The following is a 23011-nucleotide window of genomic DNA, read 5'->3' on the forward strand; positions in this document are numbered from 1 at the left end:
CGTTGTCTTCTGACAATGTCCGTTCAGCATTTTCTTTACGATTACTTCAGCATATTGCCTGGGCACTGACCACGAGGGGTTCCCCATCGCTATTAGGCCTCACTTGGTTTTAAAGAGACGTGTTAACACAATAGGAGCTGTGAAAAGACTTCTTTAACGCAGCAAAGGAAGGATCTGGATCTGCTCAAACACTCGAGAGAACGGGCTCCCTCGCAACCCAATATAATGGTGGGGGTGCAGCGGTATTGTGGCTGGACTAGTAATTCAGAGACCCAGGGTTAATGCTCTGGGGACCTGGGTTTGAATCCCACCACGGCAGATGGTGGAATTTGAATTCAACAAAAATCTGGAATTAAAAGTCTAAAGATAACCGTGAACCATTGTCGATTGTTGCTAAAACCCACCAGGTTCACTAATGTCCTTTTTGGGAAGGAAATCTGCCCTTACCTGGTCTGGTCTCGCCAGCGAAGCCCACATCCTGTGAACAAATATATAGAGAAAATGCAAATGTCCACCATTTGCATGTACATAACATCTTTACCAAGGATCATCAAACCACAGTGAGCCACACAAGGGGATATTAGGGACAGGGTGACCAAAAGGTCGGTCAAAGAGGCCGGTATCAAGGAACGTCTCAAAGGAGGAGAGAGAGAGGCGAGGATTGGGGAGGGAATTCGAGTTTAGGCAGCTGAAGGCAGGGGATCTGCAGGAGGCTGGAATTGGAGGAGTGCAGAGATCTCTGAGGGGTGTAGGGGCTAGAGGAGGTTACAGAGATAGGGAGGGGTGTAGGAGCTGGAGGAGGTTACAGAGATAGGGAGGGGTGTAGGAGCTGGAGGAGGTTACAGAGATAGGGAGGGGTGTAGGAGCTGGAGGAGGTTACAGAGATAGGGAGGGGTGTAGGGGATGGAGGAGGTTACAGAGATAGGGAGGGGTGTAGGGGATGGAGGAGGTTACAGAGATAGGGAGGGGTGTAGGAGCTGGAGGAGGTTACAGAGATAGGGAGGGGTGTAGGGGCTGGAGGAGGTTACAGAGATAGGGAGGGGTGTAAGGGGCTGGAGGAGGTTACAGGGATAGGGAGGGGTGTAGGAGCTGGAGGAGGTTACAGAGATAGGGAGGGGTGTAGGAGCTGGAGGAAGTTACAGAGATAGGGAGGGGTGTAGGAGCTGGAGGAGGTTACAGGGATAGGGAGGGGTGTAGGAGCTGGAGGAGGTTACAGAGATAGGGAGGGGTGTAGGAGCTGGAGGAGGTTACAGAGATAGGGAGGGGTGTAGGAGCTGGAGGAGGTTACAGAGATAGGGAGGGGTGTAGGAGCTGGAGGAGGTTACAGAGATAGGGAGGGGTGTAGGGGGCTGGAGGAGGTTACAGAGATAGGGAGGGGTGTAGGGGCTGGAGGAGGTTACAGAGATAGGGAGGGGTGTAGGGGCTGGAGGAGGTTACAGAGATAGGGAGGGGTGTAGGGGCTGGAGGAGGTTACAGAGATAGGGAGGGGTGTAGGGGCTGGAGGAGGTTACAGAGATAGGGAGGGGTGTAGGAGTTGGAGGAGGTTACAGAGATAGGGAGGGGAGTAGGGGGCTGGAGGCGGTTACAGAGATAGGGAGGGGTGTAGGGACTGGTGGAGGTTACAGAGATAGGGAGGGGTGTAGGGGCTGGAGGCGGTTACAGAGATAGGGAGGGGTGTAGGGGCTGGAGGAGGTTACAGAGATAGGGAGAGGTGTAGGGGCTGGAGGAGGTTACAGAGATAGGGAGGGGTGTAGGAGCTGGAGGAGGTTACAGAGATAGGGAGGGGTGTAGGAGCTGGAGGAGGTTACAGAGATAGGGAGGGGTGTAGGGGGCTGGAGGAGGTTACAGAGATAGGGAGGGGTGTAGGGGCTGGAGGAGGTTACAGAGATAGGGAGGGGTGTAGGGGCTGGAGGAGGTTACAGAGATAGGGAGGGGTGTAGGAGCTGGAGGAGGTTACAGAGATAGGGAGGGGTGTAGGGGGCTGGAGGCGGTTACAGAGATAGGGAGGGGTGTAGGGACTGGTGGAGGTTACAGAGATAGGGAGGGGTGTAGAGGGCTGGAGGCGGTTACAGAGATAGGGAGGGGTGTAGGGGCTGGAGGAGGTTACAGAGATAGGGAGGGGTGTAGGAGCTGGAGGAGGTTACAGAGATAGGGAGGGGTGTCGGGGCTGGAGGAGGTTACAGAGATAGGGAGGGGTGTAGGGGCTGGAGGAGGTTACAGAGATAGGGAGGGGTTAGGAGCTGGAGGAGGTTACAGAGATAGGGAGGGGTGTAGGAGCTGGAGGAGGTTACAGAGATAGGGAGGGGTGTAGGGGCTGGAGGAGGTTACAGAGATAGGGAGGGGTGTAGGAGCTGGAGGAGGTTACAGAGATAGGGAGGGGTGTAGGAGCTGGAGGAGGTTACAGAGATAGGGAGGGGTGTAGGAGCTGGAGGAGGTTACAGAGATAGGAAGGGGTGTAGGAGCTGGAGGAAGTTACAGAGATAGGGAGGGTTGTAGGGGCTGGTGGAGGTTACAGAGATAGGGAGGGGTGTAGGAGCTGGAGGAGGTTACAGAGATAGGGAGGGGTGTAAGTGCTGGAGGAGGTTACAGAGATAGGGAGGGTTGTAGGAGCTGGAGGAGGTTACAGAGATAGGGAGGGGTGTAGGAGCTGGAGGAGGTTACAGAGATAGGTTGGGGTGTAGGAGCTGGAGGAGGTTACAGAGATAGGGAGGGGTGTAGGAGCTGGAGGAAGTTACAGAGATAGGGAGGGGTGTAGGGGCTGGTGGAGGTTACAGAGATAGGGAGGGGTGTAGGGGCTGGAGGAGGTTACAGAGATAGGGAGGGGTGTAGGGGCTGGAGGAGGTTACAGAGATAGGGAAGGGTGTAGGGGCTGGAGGAGGTTACAGAGATAGGGAGGGGTGTAGGGGCTGGAGGAGGTTACAGAGATAGGGAGGGTTGTAGGGGCTGGAGGAGGTTACAGAGATAGGGAGGGTTGTAGGGGCTGGAGGAGGTTACAGAGATAGGGAGGGTTGTAGGAGCTGGAGGAGGTTACAGAGATAGGGAGGGTTGTAGGAGCTGGAGGAGGTTACAGGGATAGGGAGGGGTGTAGGAGCTGGAGGAGGTTACAGAGATAGGGAGGGGTGTAGGAGCTGGAGGAAGTTACAGAGATAGGGAGGGGTGTAGGAGATGGAGGAGGTTACAGAGATAGGGAGGGGTGTAGGAGCTGCAGGAGGTTACAGAGGTAGGGAAGGGTGTAGGAGCTGGAGGAAGTTACAGAGATAGGGAGTGGTGTAGGCTGGAGGAGGTTACAGAGATAGGGAGGGGTGTAGGGGCTTGTAGAGGTTACAGACATAGGGGTGTAGGGGTTGGTGCAGATTACAGGTAGGGAGGGGTGTTGGAGCTGTAGGAGGTTATAGGGGGTTACAAAGATAGGGAGGGGGTGTAGGAACTGGAGGAGGTTATCGGGGCTGGAGGGGGTCACATCAGGAAGGGCATAGTGGGATTTGAAAACGAGAGTGTGGGGTCTGAAATTTTGGGTGTTCCTGGACCAGGTATCTCCAAGTCCTAAAGTGCTTCACAATGACAGAATAGGGACACATCGTAATACTGTAAAACAAACAAGTCAGAGGGAGTACAGCTGCAATAAGCTTCAAGGGAGTAAGGCAAGGCTGGATGGCCTCTACTTCATTGCTAGGAGCATTACAGGTAAAACGGATGAGTTAAGGGAGAGGATTGACACGTGGAATTGTGATATAGTAGCCATCCCTGAGATGTGGTTGAGGGAAGGGCAGGATTGGCAGCTCAACATTCTGGGATATGGAATCTTCAGGCGAGACGGGAGGGGGTAAAAGAGGAGGAGGCGTTGCATTATTAGTTAAGGAATCAGTTACTGCAGTAAGGAGAAATGATATGTTGTAGGGGGCTTCGAATGAAGCTTTGTACATAAAGCTTAGGAATAAAAAAGGGACAGTCACATTGTTAGGTGCCAGCTAGTCAGCAGGACATTGAGGAACAAATATGTACACAATTTGTGGAGGTGTGTAAAAACAATAACAATAGGGTAATTATATTAGGTGATTTCAACTTTCCCAACATTAATTGGGATAGACATAGTGTTAAGGGTTTGGATGGAGTGGATTTCTTGAAATGTGTACAGGAGAACTTTTTGGGTCAATATGTAGAGGGTCCAACAAGGGACAGTGCATTGCTGGACCTAATTCTCTGGAATGAAGTCAGACAGGTGGCTGAGGTGGTGGTGGGGGAGCATTTTAGTGATAGTGACCACAACATGGTACAGTTTAAGTTTGTTATGGACAAGGAAATCAACAAGTTGCAAAAAAATGTTTTGAATTGGGGAAGAGTGGATTTTAGTAAAATAAGGCAGGATCTGGCCAAGGTAGACTGGGAACAGCTACTTGTGGGGAAATCTACAGAGGAGCAGTTGGAGTTGTTAAAAAAGGAAATGGGGAGGCTACAGGCTCAACATGTTCCCTCTAGGGTGCTAGGAAGGACTAACAACCCCAGAGAACCATGGATGACCAGAGATATTCAGGTTACGATGAAAAGGAAAAGAGAGGCCCTTAGCAGGTACAAGGGAAGCAAATCTGCAGAAGCATTAGTGCAGTACAGACAGTGCAGGGTGGAGCTTAAGAAAGTAATTAGGAGAGCAGAGAGAGAATATGAGAAAGCTCTGGCTGGTAAAAGTAAGGAAAATCCCAAGATATTCTATAAGTATATCAATGGGAAGAGGATAACCAGGGAAAGAGTAGGGCCCATAAGGGACCAAGGGGGCAATCTATGGGTGGAGCCAGAGGACATCGTTAGAGCATTGAATGAATACTTCACATCCGTCTTCACCCAAGAGTTTGAGGATGAAGGTATTGATCTCTGGAAGACAGGTTCTTAAGCAAATTGATATAGGGAGTGACAAAATATTGGAGGTGTTGGCAGGCTTAAAAGTGGACAAATCTCCAGGTCCAGATGATTTGTGTCCCAGACTGCTGAGGGAGGCAAGGGAGGAGATCGCAGGGGCTCTGACCCAAATTTTTAATTCCTCTCTGGCCACGGGGAAGGTGCCAGAGGACTGGAGAACAGCTAATGTGGTTCCGCTATTTAAGAAGGGTTGTAGAGATAAGCCAGGGAACTACAGGCCAGTGAGTCTCATGTAAGTGGTAGTGAAACTATTGGAAAAAGTTCTGAAGGAGAGTATCTATCTCCACTTGGAGAGGCAAGGTTTGATCAGGGATAGTCTGCATAGCTTTGTAGGAGGGAGATCATGCCTAACAAATTTGATTGAATGTTTTGAGGAGGTGACCAGGTGTGTAGATGAGGGTAGTGTAGTTGATGTCGTTTATATGGATTTCAGCAAAGCCTTTGACAAGGTCCCACATGGGAGACTTATAAAGAAGGCAAATGCACATGGGATACAGGGTAATTTGATAAGGTGGATTCAAAATTGGCTTAGTTGTAGGAGACGGAGGGTGATGACAGAAGGATGCTTTAGTGACTGGAAGCCAGTGTCCAGTGGCATACCAGAGGGATCTTTGCTGGGTCCCCTATTATTTGTCATTTATATAAACAACATAGATGACTGTGGGGGGTAGGATTAGTAAGTTTGTGGATGACACAAAGATTGGCCAGGTGGTTAACAGTGAGGTTGAGTGTCTTGGGCTACAGGAAGATATAGACGGGATGGTCAAATGGGCAGATAAGTGGCAGGTGGAATTTAACCCTGAAAAGTGTGAGGTGATACACTTTGGAAGGAGTAACTTGACAAGGAAGTATTCAATGAACGGCATGGCACTAGGAAGTTCTGAGGAACAAAGGGACCTTGGTGTGTGTGTCCGTAGGTCTCTGAAGGTGGAGGGGCATGTTAGTGGGGTGGTGAAAAAGGCATATGGGACACTTGCCTTTATCATTCGAGGCATAGATTACAAAAGTAGGGAGGTGATGTTGGAGTTGTATAGAACCTTGGTGAGGCCACAGCTGGAGTACTGTGTGCAGTTCTGGTTGCCACATTATAGGAGGGATGTGGTTGCACTGGAGGGGGTACAGAGGAGATTCACCAGGATGTTGCCTGGGATGAAACATCTAAGTTACAAAGAGAGGTTGGATAGACTTGGGTTGTTTTCGTTGGAGCAGAGAAGACTGAGACCTGATCGAGGAGTACAAGATTATGAGGGGCATGGACAGGGTGGATAGGGAGCAGCTGCTCCCCTTAGTTGAAGGGTCAGTCACAAGGGGACATAAGTTCAAGGTCGGTGGGAGGGGATGTGAGGAAAATCTTTTTTACCCAGAGGGTGGTGAGGGTCTGGAATGCGCTGCCTGGGAGGGTGGTGGAGGTGGGTTGCCTCACATCCTTTAAAAAGTATCTGGATGAGCACTTGGCACATCAGAACATTCAAGGCTATGGGCCAAGTGCTGGTAAATGGGATTAGGTAGGTAGGTCAGGTGTTTCTCATGTGTCGGTGCAGACTCGATGGGCTGTAGGAAAATGTGGCAGCCAATTTACGCACGGGAGATCCCACAAACTGCACTGTGATGATGGCCAGATTATTCGTGACGCTGGTAACGAGAGGGCCAGGCGGAGGACTGCGATTTGAAAGGCGACACCTAAAACTGTGCAGCACTCCCTCAGTGCTGGCTCTGCCAGTGCCGGACTGGATTACGGGGCTCAAGTCTCTGGTGGGAGATTCAAGCCCTCGACTTTGAGTCAGAGGTGAGAGTATGATGCACTGAGTCATGGCTCATGCACGAGAGCTGGGTTTATGATGCCCTCGATCACCTTGCTGGGTGTGAAACACACAAATTGTTGAACGTCGCTACCTGTTGACTCAAAGCGATGGTTTTGAATGTGGAAATACAGCTGTTAAGTTGGTGGGAGCTCTCTTGCATATAATTGACTTGTAATATGCTTTCAGGAACTAGCTAAGTATCTACATAATGTGATTACAGTCAGTAAAATGCTGTGGCTCCACTCAATTACATGATGCTGTTGTTAGTAACTGATAATACGTCGTCTAATAGTGTTGTCGCTGGGGATTTTCTCAGTGGAGTGGTGGGTGTGCAAGTCTCAACACCACCCTCCGCCATCTCGCAAAATGACCAAGCCCCTTCGGATTTCTGTACAATGATGGAGTGTGACGGGGTGGAACTTTTACACCATAGCTAGGAAGGACAGCAAACTGTTCAGTTAGGAGCTGCAAAGAGTCCCAAGCAACTATGGAGCTGTAATACAGACCACAGTACTGGTGAGGACAGGTCTGTCACTGTATAACACTGGGGTACAGTACTGGTGGGGACAGGTCTGTCACTGTATAACACTGGGGTACAGTACTGGTGGGGACAGGTCTGTCACTGTATTACACTGGGGTACAGTACTGGTGGGGACAGGTCTGTCACTGTATAACACTGGGGTACAGTACTGGTGGGGACAGGTCTGTCACTGTATAACACTGGGGTGCAGTACTGGTGCAGACAGGTCTGTCGCTGTATAACACTGGGGTACAGTACTGGTGGGGACAGGTCTGTCGCTGTATAACACACTGGGGTACAGTACTGGTGGGGACAGCTCTATTGCTGTATAACACTGGGGTACAGTACTGGTGAGGACAGGTCTGTCACTGTATAACACTGGGGTGCAGTACTGGTGGGGACAGGTCTGTCACTATAACACTGGGGTACAGTACTGGTGGGGACAGGTCTGTCGCTCGCATTCTTTGTAATGGGAAGTATTTGAAGGGATAAACTGGGAGCATCGCACTGGAGTGCTGTTGTGTAAGTTTTGTCGTATGTAGACCACAAATCCATTTTCTTCCTGTCGTTAGCAAACTGCTTGAAGATTACACAATAACGTGTAGATAGTGTGTGTGCCTGGTTTTAAAACTCATCTCATGGTGTGAGGGAAATCGGCATTTGAATCTCGAAGGCTTAAATCTGAAGGTTGCTTTTAAACAGAGACCCGCTCTTAACATTTCCTGCTCTGGTTGGCGTGCCCATCCTTCACTGCAGTGACCATTTCTGAGTGTGCTGTAGCCCTGGGCAAGGCACCAGTCCTGAGGCCAGCGCTCGTAGGCGCATCCAGCAGGGTCGGGGTGAGGGGGTGCTGAGGGAGCACCGCACTGTCGGGGGGGCCTTTTCAGGTGGATGTAAACAATCCATAGCTGCTGTTGGAAGAAAACCAGCTGTGGGGTGGGGGAAGGGGAGGAAGAGTTCCGCCCGATGTCCTTGGGGCTAATGTTAGCGTCTCAACCAAAGGCATGGAGAAAAGCTGTTGATCTGGGTCATTATCACATTTGCTGTTTGTGGGATCTTGCTGTGCGCTAGCTGGCTGCATCACAACGGTGAGCACCCAGTTCGAAAAGCATTTGAGTGGCTGTCAACCGCTCTGAGATGTCCGGAGGGTGTGAAAGGCGCTAGAGAAATGCCGGTCTGTTGTAAGACTAACCACTGCTTCTTGTGATCTCTCAGTGTTGCAGGCCTGAGGAGCCGTCAGCGATGGGGGACGCGGAGACGGAAGCTGAGCCGGCCGACCGGTGCCCGTGCGCGGAGGGCACCGCCCTCGGCGTCATCCGGGAAGGCGTGGGCGAGGCGCTGATCGACCCTGAGGTGGCCAAGCGGGCGTGCGAGGAGGTGCTGGAGAAGGTCAAGCTGCTGCGGGTGGCCTCGACGGAGACGCCGGAGGAGGAGGAGGAGGAGGACGAGGAGGGGGGGGACGCCAGCACCGCCACGGCCAGGGTGACTACTCCACCGCCGCCGCCCGCTCTGGCCAACGGCGTGGCGGGCGGCTGTGAGCCGGGGGGCCTGTCGGGTCGGATCCGGGAGGAGGACGAGCGGACGGCAGCCGCCGGCAACACAGTGAAGAACGCCAGGAGGCGGCAGAGGTACAACTCGGCCAAGCAGTCGTGGCTGCTCAGGCTGTTCGAGTCCAAGCTGTTCGACATCTCCATGGCCATCTCGTACCTCTACAACTCCAAGGAGCCCGGCGTGCAGGCCTACATCGGCAACCGGCTCTTCAGTTTCCGGCACGAGGAGGTGGACTTCTACCTGCCCCAGCTCCTCAACATGTACATCCACATGGACGAGGACGTGGGCGACGCCATCAAGCCCTACGTGGTGCACCGGTGCCGACAGAGCATCAACTTCTCACTGCAGTGCGCCTGGCTGCTGGGTGCCTACTCCTCGGACATGCACATCTCCGCCCAGCGCCACTCCCGGGGCACCAAGCTGCGCAAGCTCATCCTCTCCGACGAGCTGAAGCCAGCCCCGAGCCGGCGCAAGGAGCTGCCGCCGGTCAGCTCGGCCGGCGACACTGGCCTCTCGCCCTCCAAGCGGACGCACCAGCGCTCCAAGTCCGACGCCGCGGCCAGCATCAGCCTGGGCAGCAACCTGAAGCGGACGGCGAGCAACCCCAAGGTGGAGAGCCAGCAGGACGAGGTGAGCGGCCCCTTCCTCCCGGCGCGCAGGCGTGGTCAACCCTCGCGGTCATTCTCCTCCCCTCCCCTCCCCCCGCCAACCCTGGCATTTGTCGTCCGCCTCCGATTGATGTGTACGGTCACTGCCTAGTCCAGCATTTATAGCCCATCCCTAATTGCCCCCTTGAGACGGTGGTGGGTGAGCCGCCGCAGTCCCTGTGGTGTAGGTACACCCACCGTGCTGTTAGGGAGGGAGTTTGATCCAGTGACAGTGAAGGAACGGCCGATATATTTCCAAGTCAGGGTGGTGAGTGGCTCGGAGGGGAACTTCCAGGTGGTGGGTGTTCCCCATGTGTCTGCTGCCCTTGTCCTTCTAGATGGTAGAGGTTGCGGGTTTGGAAGGTGCTGTCTAAGGAGCCTTGGTGAGTTGCTGCAGTGCATCTTGTAGATGGTACACACACTGCTGCTACCGTGCGTCGGTGGTGGAGGGAGTGAATGTTTGTGGATGGGGTGCCGATCAAGCGGGGCTGCTTTGTCCTGGATGGTGTCGAGCTTCTTGAGTGTTGTGGGAGCTGCACTCACCCAGGCAAGTGGGGAGTATTCCATCACACTCCTGACTTGTGCTTTGTAGATGGTGGACAGGCTTTGGGGAATCAGGAGGTGAGTTACTCTCCGCAGGATTCCCAGCCTCTGACCTGCTCTTGTAGCCACAGTATTTATATGGCTGGTCCAGTTGAAAGAAAGTTGGTGAGCTGCTGCTGTACAATCTCGGGCAAGGCAATTGGCTGTGGTCGGCCAGCCGATGCAGCCATTCCCACCCACACTGGCGCAGCCCAGCTGCAGTATGCACTAGCCTCAGAATAGAAAGAAGCAGTTGGTCACCTGCACCATACGGTGTTCAAGGACCACACCCTAAAGATGTTGTGTCGACGTTCCAGTAATTAACTCCCGGCTTCCAGGAGCATCTCCCTGTGTCAGCTGGTTACAATCACGTAGCCAGGCGGGAAACCGGGCCGGGCTGGTTTGGAAATGCCCAGTTTGGGTCACTGGTCCACACAGGATGGGGGGGAAATGAGGTGGGGAGTAGCGTGGGGGAACTCTGAAGCTAACTGCGTGGATACCTGCAGGACAGTCAGTACTGTCTGCGTGTGTGTTTATCTCGAGGCGAGACTGAGAATAAACTGAAAGCTGTTTACTAGTTTCCCTAGTCGGACAACTTATGGGTGCGAGTGTATGGTTATAATCTCTCTGGTCTTTCACAGAGCGGTTATAAATATCAGCAGGTTTGTCCATGCAGCAGTAACATGCTTTTTACACAGTCCCAAGGTAACTCACAGGAGCATTAAGCGAGAAACATTGACACTGAGCCAAAGGAGGGGACAGGTAGCTAAAAGCTTGGTGGATGAACTAAACTTTAAGGAGCGTCTTAAAGCCGGAGAGGTTTAGGGAGAGAATTCCAGAGCTCAGGGCCCCCCCAGGCAGCTGAAGGCACGGCCGCCAATGGTGGAGCGATGGGAATCGGGGGTTGGGCAAGAGGCCGGAATTGGAGGAGCGCAGAGATCTCAAGAGGGTTGTAGGGGCTGGAGGAGGTTACAGAGATAGGGAGGGGTGTAGGGACTGGAGGAGGTTACAGAGATAGGGAGGGGTGTCAGGACTGGAGGAGATTACAGGGATAGGGAGGGGTGTAGGGGCTGGAGGAGGTTACAGAGATAGGGAGGGGTGTAGGGGCTGGAGGAGGTTACAGAGATAGGGAGGGGTGTAGGGGCTGGAGGAGGTTACAGAGATAGGGAGGGGTGTAGGGGCTGGAGGAGGTTACAGAGATAGGGAGGGGTGTAGGGGCTGGAGGAGGTTACAGAGATAGGGAGGGGTGTAGGGGCTGGAGGAGATTACAGAGATAGGGAGGGGTGTAGGGGCTGGAGGAGGTTACAGAGATAGGGAGGGGTGTAGGGGCTGGAGGAGGTTACAGAGATAGGGAGGGGTGTAGGGGCTGGAGGAGGTTACAGAGATAGGGAGGGGTGTAGGGGATGGAGGAGGTTACAGAGATAGGGAGGGGTGTAGGGGCTGGAGGAGGGTACAGAGATAGTGAGCAGGGTGAGAAGGGGCTTGAAAAGCACAATGAGAATTTCAAAATCAAAGCACAAGTGATCAGGTTCCACTTGAATTGGTTTTAACTCTGGGTAAGATGGGGGCTGGGGGTACCCACAAAGTAAGTGGGGAGTCAGCTACTCCACGCTCACTGCCAATGAGTGCAGCATTTCACTGCTCTGGCAAGCAGGAAGACCGGCTGCTGTGATCTCCTACCGAACTGTTTCTCCCAGCCAAACCAACGCCAGGGGAACTCCCCAGAATTCTTCCAGGGTGAGTCGTGCTTCTGGTATCTGGTCGCCAAGCAACTCCCAGGGCTGTGCTGGTTTCATCAGTGTTCCTTACATGCATGTTTTCAAGATTACACAGCATTGTGCAGCAGAGAGGAAAAAAAGACTTGGCAGCCTGTGCAAAGCCAAGGATTGTCTGGCATTGAGTGCACTTCTTAAGCTGGGGAGGGATTTCGGAGTGGGAGGATAGGGTAGATATTTGAGGGAGCATTCAAAGTGGTCTGCTGGGTCATGTGTTCGTTTGATCAAATCCCAACTCTGGAGACTTGAGCACATTATCCAGGCCGACAGTCCCAGCACCAGTACTGAGGGAGCGCCGCACTGTCGGGGGGTCAGGACTGAGGGAGCGCCGCGCTGTCGGGGGGTCAGTACTGAGGGAGCGCCGCACTGTCGGGGGGTCAGTACTGAGGGAGCGCCGCACTGTCGGGGGGTCAGGACTGAGGGAGCGCCGCACTGTCGGGGGGTCAGGACTGAGGGAGCGCCGCGCTGTCGGGGGGTCAGTACTGAGGGAGCGCCGCGCTGTCGGGGGGTCAGTACTGAGGGAGCGCTGCACTGTCGGGGGGTCAGCACTGAGGGAGCGCCGCACTGTCGGGGGGTCAGTACTGAGGGAGCGCCGCACTGTCGGGGGGTCAGTACTGAGGGAACGCCGCACTGTCGGGGGGTCAGTACTGAGGGAGTGCCGCACTGTTGGGTGGTCAGTACTGAGGGAGCGCCGCACTGTCGGAGGGTCAGTACTGAGGGAGCGCCGCACTGTCGGGGGGTCAGTACTGAGGGAGCGCCGCACTGTCAGAGGGTCAGTACTGAGGGAGCGCCGCACTGTCAGAGGGTCAGTACTGAGGGAGCGCCGCGCTGTCGGAAGGTCAGTACTGAGGGAGCGCCGCACTGTCAGAGGGCCAGTACTGAGGGAGCGCCGCGCTGGTGGAGGGGCAGTACTGAGGGAGTGCCGCACTGTCGGAGGGGCAGTACGGAGGAAGTTTCTGCAGTGCATCTTGTAGATGAAAAGCACTGTTGCCACTGTGTCTCAGTGTGGAGGGAGTGAATGTGGTGCCGATCAAGGGAAGGGAGTGAGTGTTTCTGGAAGGTGTGCCAGTCAAGTGGGCTGCGATGTCCTGGATAGGGTTGAGCTTCTTGAGTGTTTTTTTTATTCATTCACTGGATGTGGGCTTCACTGGCTGGGCTAACATTTATTACCCATCCCTAATTGCCTCTTGAGAAGGAGGGGGTGAGCTGCCTTCATGAACTGCTGCACTCCCTGTGGTATAGGTACACCCACAGTGCTGTTAGGGAGGGAGTTCCAGGATTTTGACCCAGCGACAGTGAAGTAATGGCTGATATATTTCCAAGTCAGGATGGTGTGTGGCTTGGAGGGAACTTGCAGTTGGTGGTGTTCCCATGTGTCTGCTGCCCTTGTCCTTCTAAATGGTAGCGGTTGTGGGTTTGGAAGGTGCTGTCTAAGGAGCCTTGGTGAATTTCTGCAGTGCATCTTGTAGATGGTACACACACTGCTGCTACTGTGTGTCGGTGGTGGAGGGAGTGAATGTTTGTGGATGGGGTGCCAATCAAGCGGTGCTGCCTTGTCCTGGATGGTGTTGAGCTTCTTGAGTATTGTGGGAGCTGCACTCATCCAGGCAAGTGGGGAGTATTCCATCACACTCCTGACTTGTGCCTTGTAGATGGTGGACAGGCTTTGGGGAGTCAGGAGGTGAGTTACTCACTGCAGAACCCCCAGCCTCTGACCTGCTCTTGTAGCCACAGTATTTATATGGCTGGTCCAGTTCGGTTTCTGGTCAATGGAAACCCCCAGGATAGTGATGGATTGTCTTCAACTATCCTAATATCAACTGGGATTCAAACAATATAAGGGGCACTGAGGGAGAAAAATTCATGCAGTGTGTCCAGGAAAAATTTTTCAACCAATTAGTGACAAACCCAACGAGAGGAGATGCAATTCTAGACCTAGTCTTGGGGAACGAAGAAGGGCAAGTGGGTTAAGTGACAGTTGGCGACCATATTGTGGACAGTGATCACAATTCAGTTAGATTTAGCATTACCATGGAAAAGGACAGAGATAAGGCCAGAGTAAAAGTCTTGAACTGGGGGAAGGCAAATTTTGCAGAAATGAGAAGGGACTTGGCTGAGGTGGACTGGACAGCACTGCTGGAGGATAAACAGTGGAAAACCAATGGGAAGTACTAAAAAGCGAAATCCTAATTGTACAAAGTAGACATGTCCCCTGCAAAAATAATAGTGGTACTGCCAAATCTAGACCCCCCTGGTTGTCTAGAGGAATACAGGGGAAGATCAAACAGAAAAAGAAAGCGTACGATTGGCACAAAGAACTAAGCACTGCTGATAGCCTGGACGAATATAGGAAGTGCAGGGACAAAGTTAGAGAGGAAATAAGGAAATTAAAGAGAGGACATGAAAAAAGATTAGCAAGTAAAGTTAAAGATAACCCAGAGATGTTTGATCAATACATTAATGCTAAAAGGTTAGTTAAGGAAAAAGTGGGACCTATCAGAGATGAAGATGGAAACTTGTGTGTAGATGCAGAGACTGTGGGAAGGGTTTTGAATGAATATTTTGTCTCCGTGTTTACAAAGGAAAGGGAGGTTGTAGATATAGTAGTCCAGGAGGAACACTGTGAGATATTGGATGGGATCGTCATAAAGAGAGAGGAAGTACTCGAAGTGTTGAAATCCTTGAAAGTTGATAAGTTACCAGGGCCAGATGGATTGTTTCTGAGGCTGCTGCAGGAAGTCAGGGAGGAGATAGCAGATGCTCTGAGGATGATTTTCCAATCTTCACTAGATACAGGGGAGGCACCGGAGGACTGGAGAAATGCAAACATAGTTCCATTGTTTAAGAAGGGATCAAAGGAAATGCCAAACAATTATAGGCCAGTTAGTCTTACATCGGTGGTGAGCAAATTAGTAGAATCAATCCTGAGAGATAGGATTAACTGTCATGTGGAAAGCATGGACTAGTCAGGGATTGTCAGCATGGATTTGTTAAAGGAAGGTCTTGCCTCACAAATTTGATTGAATTCTTTGAGGAAGTGACAAGAAGGGTTGGTGAAGGTAGTGCAGAGGATGTTGTGTACATGGATTTTAGCAAGGCATTTGACAAGGTCCCACATGGCAGATTGGTCAGGAAAGTAAAAGCCCATGGGATTCAGGGTAATGTGGCAAACTGGATAAAAGGTTGGCTTTGTAACAGGAAACAAAGGGTAATGGTCAATGGATTGTGAGCAATTTTGGGCCCCGTATCTCAGAAATGATGTGCTGGCCCTGGAGAGGGTCCAGAGGAGGTTCATGAGAACGATCCCAGGAATGGAAGGCTTAACATATGAGGAACGTTTGAGGACTCTGGGTCTATACTCGATGGAGTTTAGAAGGATGAGGGGGGATCTGATTGAAACTTACAGAATACTGACAGGCCTGGATCGAGTGGACGTGGGGAAGATGTTTCCATTAGTAGAAGAGACTAGGACCCGAGGGCACAGCCTCAGAGTAAAGGGAAGACCTTTTAGAACAGAGATGAGGAGAAACTTCTTTAGCTAGAGAGTGGTGAATCTATGGAATTCATTGCCACAGAAGGCTGTGGAGGCCAGGTCATTGAGTGTATTTAAGACTGAGATAGATATGTTCTTGATTGGTAAGGGGATCAAAGGTTACGGGGAGAAGGCGGGAGAATGGGGCTGAGAAACTTATCAGCCATGATTGAATGGCGGAGCAGACTCGATGGGCCGAATGGCCTATTTTCTGCTCCTATGTCTTATGGTCTTATGCCCTTGTGAATGGGAAGTTGTCTCAAGTGGTGTTCCACAGGGCTCGGTGTGGGGACCCTTGCTGTTTGTGTTATATATTAACGATTTGAATGTGAATGTGGGGGGCACGATTGGGAAATTTGCAGATGACACAAAGATTGGCTGTGTAGTGGATAGTGTAGAGGATAGCCATAATCTCCAAAATGATATCGATGGGTTGGTGGAGTGGGCGATAAAGTAGCAGATGGATTTTAACATAGAGAAGTGTGAGGTCATACATTTAGGGAGGTCAAACAGTTACAGGGATTACACAATAAATGGGAATATACTAAGAGGGGTAGATGAAGTGAGAGATCTTGACGTACGAGTACACAGGTCTCTGAAGGCAGCAGTTGAGGTAGACAAGGTTGGAAAGAAGGCATCTAGAATGCTCTCCTTCATTGGCAGAGGTATAGAATATAAAAGTAAGGATATAATGTTGGAATTGTATAAAACACTGGTGAGGCCACCACTGGAGTTTTATGTGCAGTTCTGGTCACCACATTACAGGAAGGATGTAAGCTCTGAAGAGAGTGCAGAGGAAGTTTACAAGAATGTTGCCAGGGTTAGAGAAGTGTAGCTACGAGGAGAGATTGGCTAGGTTGGGGTTATTTTCCTTAGAACAAAGAAGGCTGAGAGGTGACTTGATTGAGGTGTACAAAATGATGAGGGGGACAGATAGAGTGGACAGGATAAAATTGTTTCCCTTGGTGGACAATTCTAGAACCAGGGGACATAGATTCAAGATAAGTGGCAGAAGGTGTAGGGGGACATGAGGAATAACTTTTTTACGCAGAGGGTAGTGGGTGTCTGGAATTCGCTGCCCAAGTTGGTGGTAGAGGCAGAAACTTTAAACTCTTGAAAAGTACCTGGATCTGCACCTTAAGTGCTGTAAGCTGCAGGGCTATGGGCTGGGTGCAGGAAGGTGGGATTAGAAAGGGCACCTGGGTGTCCTGGGGCTGGCATGGACAGGATGGGCTGAATGACCACCTCCTGTGCTGTAACTTTTCTATGGTCTAGCCAAATTGAGCGAGGAGGCGTGAACCGTTGGGTAGACGACTCCCCGACAGCTGGGGCCTTGCTGGATGCTGAATTGCTGTGATGTTTACTGACCTTGTTTCTGCAAGTCCTGTGGATTCTCTCTCACTCTTGCTGAATTGAAAACTCACTCTGGGGTGGCAGTTAAGCTGCCCCGGCAATTTTGAAACAACTAGAAAATGACTTCCTTCTCCGTGCCTAGCTTGCAGCTCCTCTTCTTTCACTGCCCCACCTGCTTCTGCACCCCTGGAACGCGTATATGTTTTCAGGGGGTGGCTATTGAGTCTCATGGGTTGAGTCGTCCAGTTTGGATCTTGGAAATTGTACAATTTAACCAAAAAGAGACAAAGGCCTTGCCGTTGTTTCCCAGGGATGTTATTGCCCAGGAATGGATTCCTTTTTGACGCTTGGCTCTGTGTCACGGACTCCACTGGCTGCGTGGGGGTAGCCAAAGGTGGCCCGAGTCTTGCCGTCGCATTCACCGACTGTCCTCGCCCTCGGTCACATGGGGCACTCTACCAAAGCCCCCTCTGTCGCTGCCTGCAAACCCCGTGCCAGCTGTGCCCCAGCGGGTCTCTCTCTCTCTCTCTCTCTCTCTCTCTCTCTCTCTCTTGCCGTCGAGTCGGTGTGTCATGCTGTGCCAGAGACTTGAGTGTCCTACCTGGGCTGGCACCCCCAGTGCCAGTGCTGAGGGAGTGCGGTGGTGCCGTTTTTAAAGATGGGACGTTGAACCCGGGTCCTCCATCTGCTCTTCCCCCCCCCCCCCCCCCCCCCCCACCCCACCCCCCCAAACTGGGTGGATGTAAGTGATCACACGGCTGCTGTTGGAAGGGGAGCAGAACGGAAGGGAGTGCTCCCCAGTGTCCCGGACCCCAATATTTATCCCTCATCCCGACGTCGCTACACACACACACACACACACACACACACACACACACACACACACACACACACACACACACACACACACACACACACACACACACACACACACACACACACACACACGCTCTCACACGAGCTGGGTCGTCATCACATCGCTCTTTGTGGGAGCTTGCTGTGCGCAAATTGGCTGCCGTGTTTCCTGCATCGCAATGGTGAGCGTGCTTTGAAAGCGCCTCGCTGGCTGTGAAGCTCTTTGGGACGTCCTGAGGTGGTGAAATGCACGTTCTACGTTCCTTGTTTTCGATTTTCATTAGAATCTCAAAAGGATTCTGAGCTGTTAACAAGTGTGACACAAGATACCAGCTGAATAGCGCACTCGCTTGTATGCCTGCTCCCTCGATGGCAAGACAATGTTTTGCTGGTTAAAGCCTCCTTGTCGAACGCTTCATGTGACAAGGGAGTTTTACGTGCTACTCCGTTTTGTCAATAGATTTTGTTTTTTCTCTCTTGAGCTGTGGGAACAGAAGGAGGCCATTCAGCCCCTCAGGCTTGTTCCGCCCTTCACTTGGATCACAGCTGACCTGTACCTTAACTCCACCGACCCGCCTTGGTTCCATCACCTTCATCCCCTATCCGATAAGAATCTATCCATCTCAGTTTTGAAGTATACCGCTGACCACCCTCCCCCACCCTGCAGCCTCTTTGTTGGGGGTGGTTGGGGGGGAGGGGGGAGACTTCCAGATTCACACTCCCCTATGTGTGAAGAAGTGCTTCCTGACATCACCCCTGAATGGCCCAGCTCTCATATTAAGGTTCTGGACTCTTCCCTACCACCACTACCACCCCCCCCACCAACCCTGCAGTTTAGCTGCTTCCCTCCTTGCTTGTGGCCCCACACTCTGCAGCGAGAGACCGTTTCCCCATCCCGGACTGCCCTGAACCCGTGTGTGAAAGGTTCACCCACAGGAACCCGCCTCCCTCTCTCCCAGCTCCTCCGCAGCCATCGCAGTCTCGCGTCGGGAGTGAACCGGACGGACACGTTCACGCGCAGGGACCCTTCCTCTGCAAACAAAAGGAACATGTTGGCGCCTTGCGCCCCCTTCCTGAATCACCCCGGAGCCCGGGGAGCCTGTCGTTCCCCGCTGCCTTCTCGGTGGCGACGCCGATCCAAGTCGTCTGGCCAGCCGATCAGCACCCTTTTCCTGTGTGGTGTCAGAGGTGAGCCTTTGAAATTTGGCCTTTTTGCATTTGTCCTGATGCATGCAAGGTGAAAAGCTTCGACAACACGACTGTGTCTGTCCTCGGCAATATTCAGTGTGATTCTTTCCCCCCGCCACCCCCCCCACTGTTGTTACTTCGAACGCCGGATCAGCCAGAGGGCTGACGGTGATCAATTATTGATGGACTCCTCCATGACAGCACTGACCTGAGATTAAAGATGATGCAAACACCAGCTCTTAACTTATTCACGAGGTGATAGCACCTTTCTCAGCCTCCGCTGCCAGGCTCTTGGTACTATATCTATTGTAGGTCCTTTCAATCTCAACAGAGACACGCATGGGCTGTGGAACATAGAGTTGGCCTCAGTGCCTGTGGGCTGCAAGGGGGGTGGAGGGGGGGTTACAATCGGGACTGGGGTGATGGGTTCCTTGGCCCTTGTTCATGTCTGTGCGCTGACTCGAGGTCCCTCTGTTGTCTGTGGGATCAGTCACTCCCCATATCCCCAGCACACATCACGTCCCCGCCTCGCGCACACTCCTCCTCCTCCATCCCCCCCTCCTCCTCCATCCCCCCCCCTCCATCCCCCCCTCCTCCATCCCCCCCTCCTCCATCCCCCCCTCCTCCGTCCCCCCCTCCTCCGTCCCCCCCTCCTCCGTCCCCCCTCCTCCGTCCCCCCTCCTCCGTCCCCCCTCCTCCGTCCCCCCTCCTCCGTCCCCCCTCCTCCGTCCCCCCTCCTCCGTCCCCCCTCCTCCGTCCCCCCTCCTCCGTCCCCCCTCCTCCGTCCCCCCTCCTCCGTCCCCCCCTCCTCCGTCCCCCCCTCCTCCGTCCCCCCCTCCTCCGTCCCCCCCTCCTCCGTCCCCCCCTCCTCCGTCCCCCCCTCCTCCGTCCCCCCCTCCTCCGTCCCCCCCCTCCTCCGTCCCCCCCCTCCTCCGTCCCCCCCCTCCTCCGTCCCCCCCCTCCTCCGTCCCCCCCCCTCCTCCGTCCCCCCCTCCTCCGTCCCCCCCTCCTCCGTCCCCCCCCTCCTCCGTCCCCCCCTCCTCCGTCCCCCCCTCCTCCGTCCCCCCCCTCCTCCGTCCCCCCCTCCTCCGTCCCCCCCCTCCTCCGTCCCCCCCTCCTCCGTCCCCCCCCTCCTCCGTCCCCCCTCCTCCGTCCCCCCCCTCCTCCGTCCCCCCCTCCTCCGTCCCCCCTCCTCCGTCCCCCCTTCCTCCGTCCCCCCCTCCTCCGTCCCCCCCCTCCTCCGTCCCCTCCCCCCCCCTCCTCCGTCCCCCCCTCCTCCGTCCCCCCCTCCTCCGTCCCCCCCTCCTCCGTCCCCCCCGCCTCCGTCCCCCCCTCCTCCGTCCCCCCCCTCCTCCGTCCCCCCCTCCTCCGTCCCCCCCTCCTCCGTCCCCCCCTCCTCCGTCCCCCCCTCCTCCGTCCCCCCCTCCTCCGTCCCCCCTCCTCCGTCCCCCCCTCCTCCGTCCCCCCTCCTCCGTCCCCCCCTCCTCCGTCCCCCCCTCCTCCGTCCCCCCCTCCTCCGTCCCCCCCTCCTCCGTCCCCCCCTCCTCCGTCCCCCCCTCCTCCGTCCCCCCCTCCTCCGTCCCCCCCTCCTCCGTCCCCCCCTCCTCCGTCCCCCCCTCCTCCGTCCCCCCCTCCTCCGTCCCCCCCTCCTCCGTCCCCCCCCTCCTCCGTCCCCCCCTCCTCCGTCCCCCCTCCTCCGTCCCCCCCTCCTCCGTCCCCCCCCTCCTCCGTCCCCCCTCCTCCGTCCCCCCCTCCTCCGTCCCCCCCTCCTCCGTCCCCCCTCCTCCGTCCCCCCTCCTCCGTCCCCCCCTCCTCCGTCCCCCCCTCCTCCGTCCCCCCCTCCTCCGTCCCCCCCTCCTCCGTCCCCCCCTCCTCCGTCCCCCCCTCCTCCGTCCCCCCCTCCTCCGTCCCCCCCTCCTCCGTCCCCCCCTCCTCCGTCCCCCCTCCTCCGTCCCCCCCTCCTCCGTCCCCCCCTCCTCCGTCCCCCCCTCCTCCGTCCCCCCCTCCTCCGTCCCCCCCTCCTCCGTCCCCCCCTCCTCCGTCCCCCCCTCCTCCGTCCCCCCCTCCTCCGTCCCCCCCTCCTCCGTCCCCCCCTCCTCCGTCCCCCCCTCCTCCGTCCCCCCCTCCTCCGTCCCCCCCTCCTCCGTCCCCCCCTCCTCCGTCCCCCCCTCCTCCGTCCCCCCCTCCTCCGTCCCCCCCTCCTCCGTCCCCCCCTCCTCCGTCCCCCCCTCCTCCGTCCCCCCCTCCTCCGTCCCCCCCTCCTCCGTCCCCCCCTCCTCCGTCCCCCCCTCCTCCGTCCCCCCCTCCTCCGTCCCCCCCTCCTCCGTCCCCCCTCCTCCGTGTCCCCCTCCTCCGTGTCCCCCCTCCTCCGTGTCCCCCTCCTCCGTGTCCCCCTCCTCCGTGTCCCCCTCCTCCGTTCCCCCTCCTCCGTGTCCCCCCTCCTCCGTGTCCCCCTCCTCCGTGTCCCCCTCCTCCGTGTCCCCCTCCTCCGTGTCCCCCTCCTCCGTGTCCCCCTCCTCCGTGTCCCCCTCCTCCGTGTCCCCCTCCTCCGTGTCCCCCTCCTCCGTGTCCCCCTCCTCCGTGTCCCCCTCCTCCGTGTCCCCCTCCTCCGTGTCCCCCTCCTCCGTGTCCCCCTCCTCCGTGTCCCCCTCCTCCGTGTCCCCCTCCTCCGTGTCCCCCTCCTCCGTGTCCCCCTCCTCCGTGTCCCCCTCCTCCGTGTCCCCCTCCTCCGTGTCCCCCTCCTCCGTGTCCCCCTCCTCCGTGTCCCCCTCCTCCGTGTCCCCCTCCTCCGTGTCCCCCTCCTCCGTGTCCCCCTCCTCCGTGTCCCCCTCCTCCGTGTCCCCCTCCTCCGTGTCCCCCTCCTCCGTGTCCCCCTCCTCCGTGTCCCCCTCCTCCGTGTCCCCCTCCTCCGTGTCCCCCTCCTCCGTGTCCCCCTCCTCCGTGTCCCCCTCCTCCGTGTCCCCTCCTCCGTGTCCCCCTCCTCCGTGTCCCCCTCCTCCGTGTCCCCCTCCTCCGTGTCCCCCTCCTCCGTGTCCCCCTCCTCCGTGTCCCCCTCCTCCGTGTCCCCCTCCTCCGTGTCCCCCTCCTCCGTGTCCCCCTCCTCCGTGTCCCCCTCCTCCGTGTCCCCCTCCTCCGTGTCCCCCTCCTCCGTGTCCCCCTCCTCCGTGTCCCCCTCCTCCGTGTCCCCCTCCTCCGTGTCCCCCTCCTCCGTGTCCCCCCTCCTCCGTGTCCCCCCTCCTCCGTGTCCCCCTCCTCCGTGTCCCCCCTCCTCCGTGTCCCCCCTCCTCCGTGTCCCCCCTCCTCCGTGTCCCCCCTCCTCCGTGTCCCCCCTCCTCCGTGTCCCCCCTCCTCCGTGTCCCCCCTCCTCCGTGTCTCCCCCCTCCTCCGCGTCTCCCCCCTCCTCCGCGTCCCCCCCCTCCTCCGCGTCCCCCCCCTCCTCCGTCCCCCCCCTCCTCCGTCCCCCCCCTCCTCCGTCCCCCCCCTCCTCCGTCCCCCCCCTCCTCCGTCCCCCCCCTCCTCCGTCCCCCCCCTCCTCCGTCCCCCCCCTCCTCCGTCCCCCCCCTCCTCCGTCCCCCCCCTCCTCCGTCCCCCCCCTCCTCCGTCCCCCCCCTCCTCCGTCCCCCCCCTCCTCCGTCCCCCCCCTCCTCCGTCCCCCCCCTCCTCCGTCCCCCCCCTCCTCCGTCCCCCCCCTCCTCCGTCCCCCCCCTCCTCCGTCCCCCCCCCTCCTCCGTCCCCCCCCTCCTCCGTCCCCCCCCTCCTCCGTCCCCCCCCCTCCTCCGTCCCCCCCCTCCTCCGTCCCCCCCCTCCTCCGTCCCCCCCCCTCCTCCGTCCCCCCCCTCCTCCGTCCCCCCCCTCCTCCGTCCCCCCCCTCCTCCGTCCCCCCCCCTCCTCCGTCCCCCCCCTCCTCCGTCCCCCCCCCCTCCTCCGTCCCCCCCCCTCCTCCGTGTCCCCCCCTCCTCCGTGTCCCCCCCTCCTCCGTGTCCCCCCCCTCCTCCGTGTCCCCCCCTCCTCCGTGTCCCCCCCCTCCTCCGTGTCCCCCCCTCCTCCGTGTCCCCCCCTCCTCCGTGTCCCCCCCCTCCTCCTCCGTGTCCCCCCCCCCTCCTCCTCCGTGTCCCCCCCCTCCTCCTCCGTGTCCCCCCCCTCCTCCTCCGTGTCCCCCCCCCTCCTCCTCCGTGTCCCCCCCCCTCCTCCTCCGTGTCCCTACCCCCTCCTCCTCCGTGTCCCCCCCCTCCTCCTCCGTGTCCCCCCCCCTCCTCCGTGTCCCCCCCCCTCCTCCCCCGTGTCCCTACCCCCCC

General features: G+C 56.5%; 1 protein-coding gene across 1 annotated transcript in view; it reads left to right on the forward strand.

The window, feature by feature from the left end:
- pi4kb (phosphatidylinositol 4-kinase, catalytic, beta) overlaps nucleotides 1–23011 on the forward strand; it is a 68463-nt gene that overhangs the window by 7858 nt on the left and 37594 nt on the right. The window contains exon 2 of the mRNA XM_041181561.1: nucleotides 8449–9414. Coding sequence (XP_041037495.1) covers nucleotides 8476–9414 — 939 coding nt within the window. The 5' untranslated portion in view covers nucleotides 8449–8475. The remainder of the gene's footprint in view (nucleotides 1–8448; nucleotides 9415–23011) is intronic.

The sequence above is a fragment of the Carcharodon carcharias genome (assembly GCF_017639515.1).
Source record: "Carcharodon carcharias isolate sCarCar2 chromosome 36 unlocalized genomic scaffold, sCarCar2.pri SUPER_36_unloc_1, whole genome shotgun sequence".
Classification (NCBI taxonomy): domain Eukaryota; kingdom Metazoa; phylum Chordata; class Chondrichthyes; order Lamniformes; family Lamnidae; genus Carcharodon; species Carcharodon carcharias.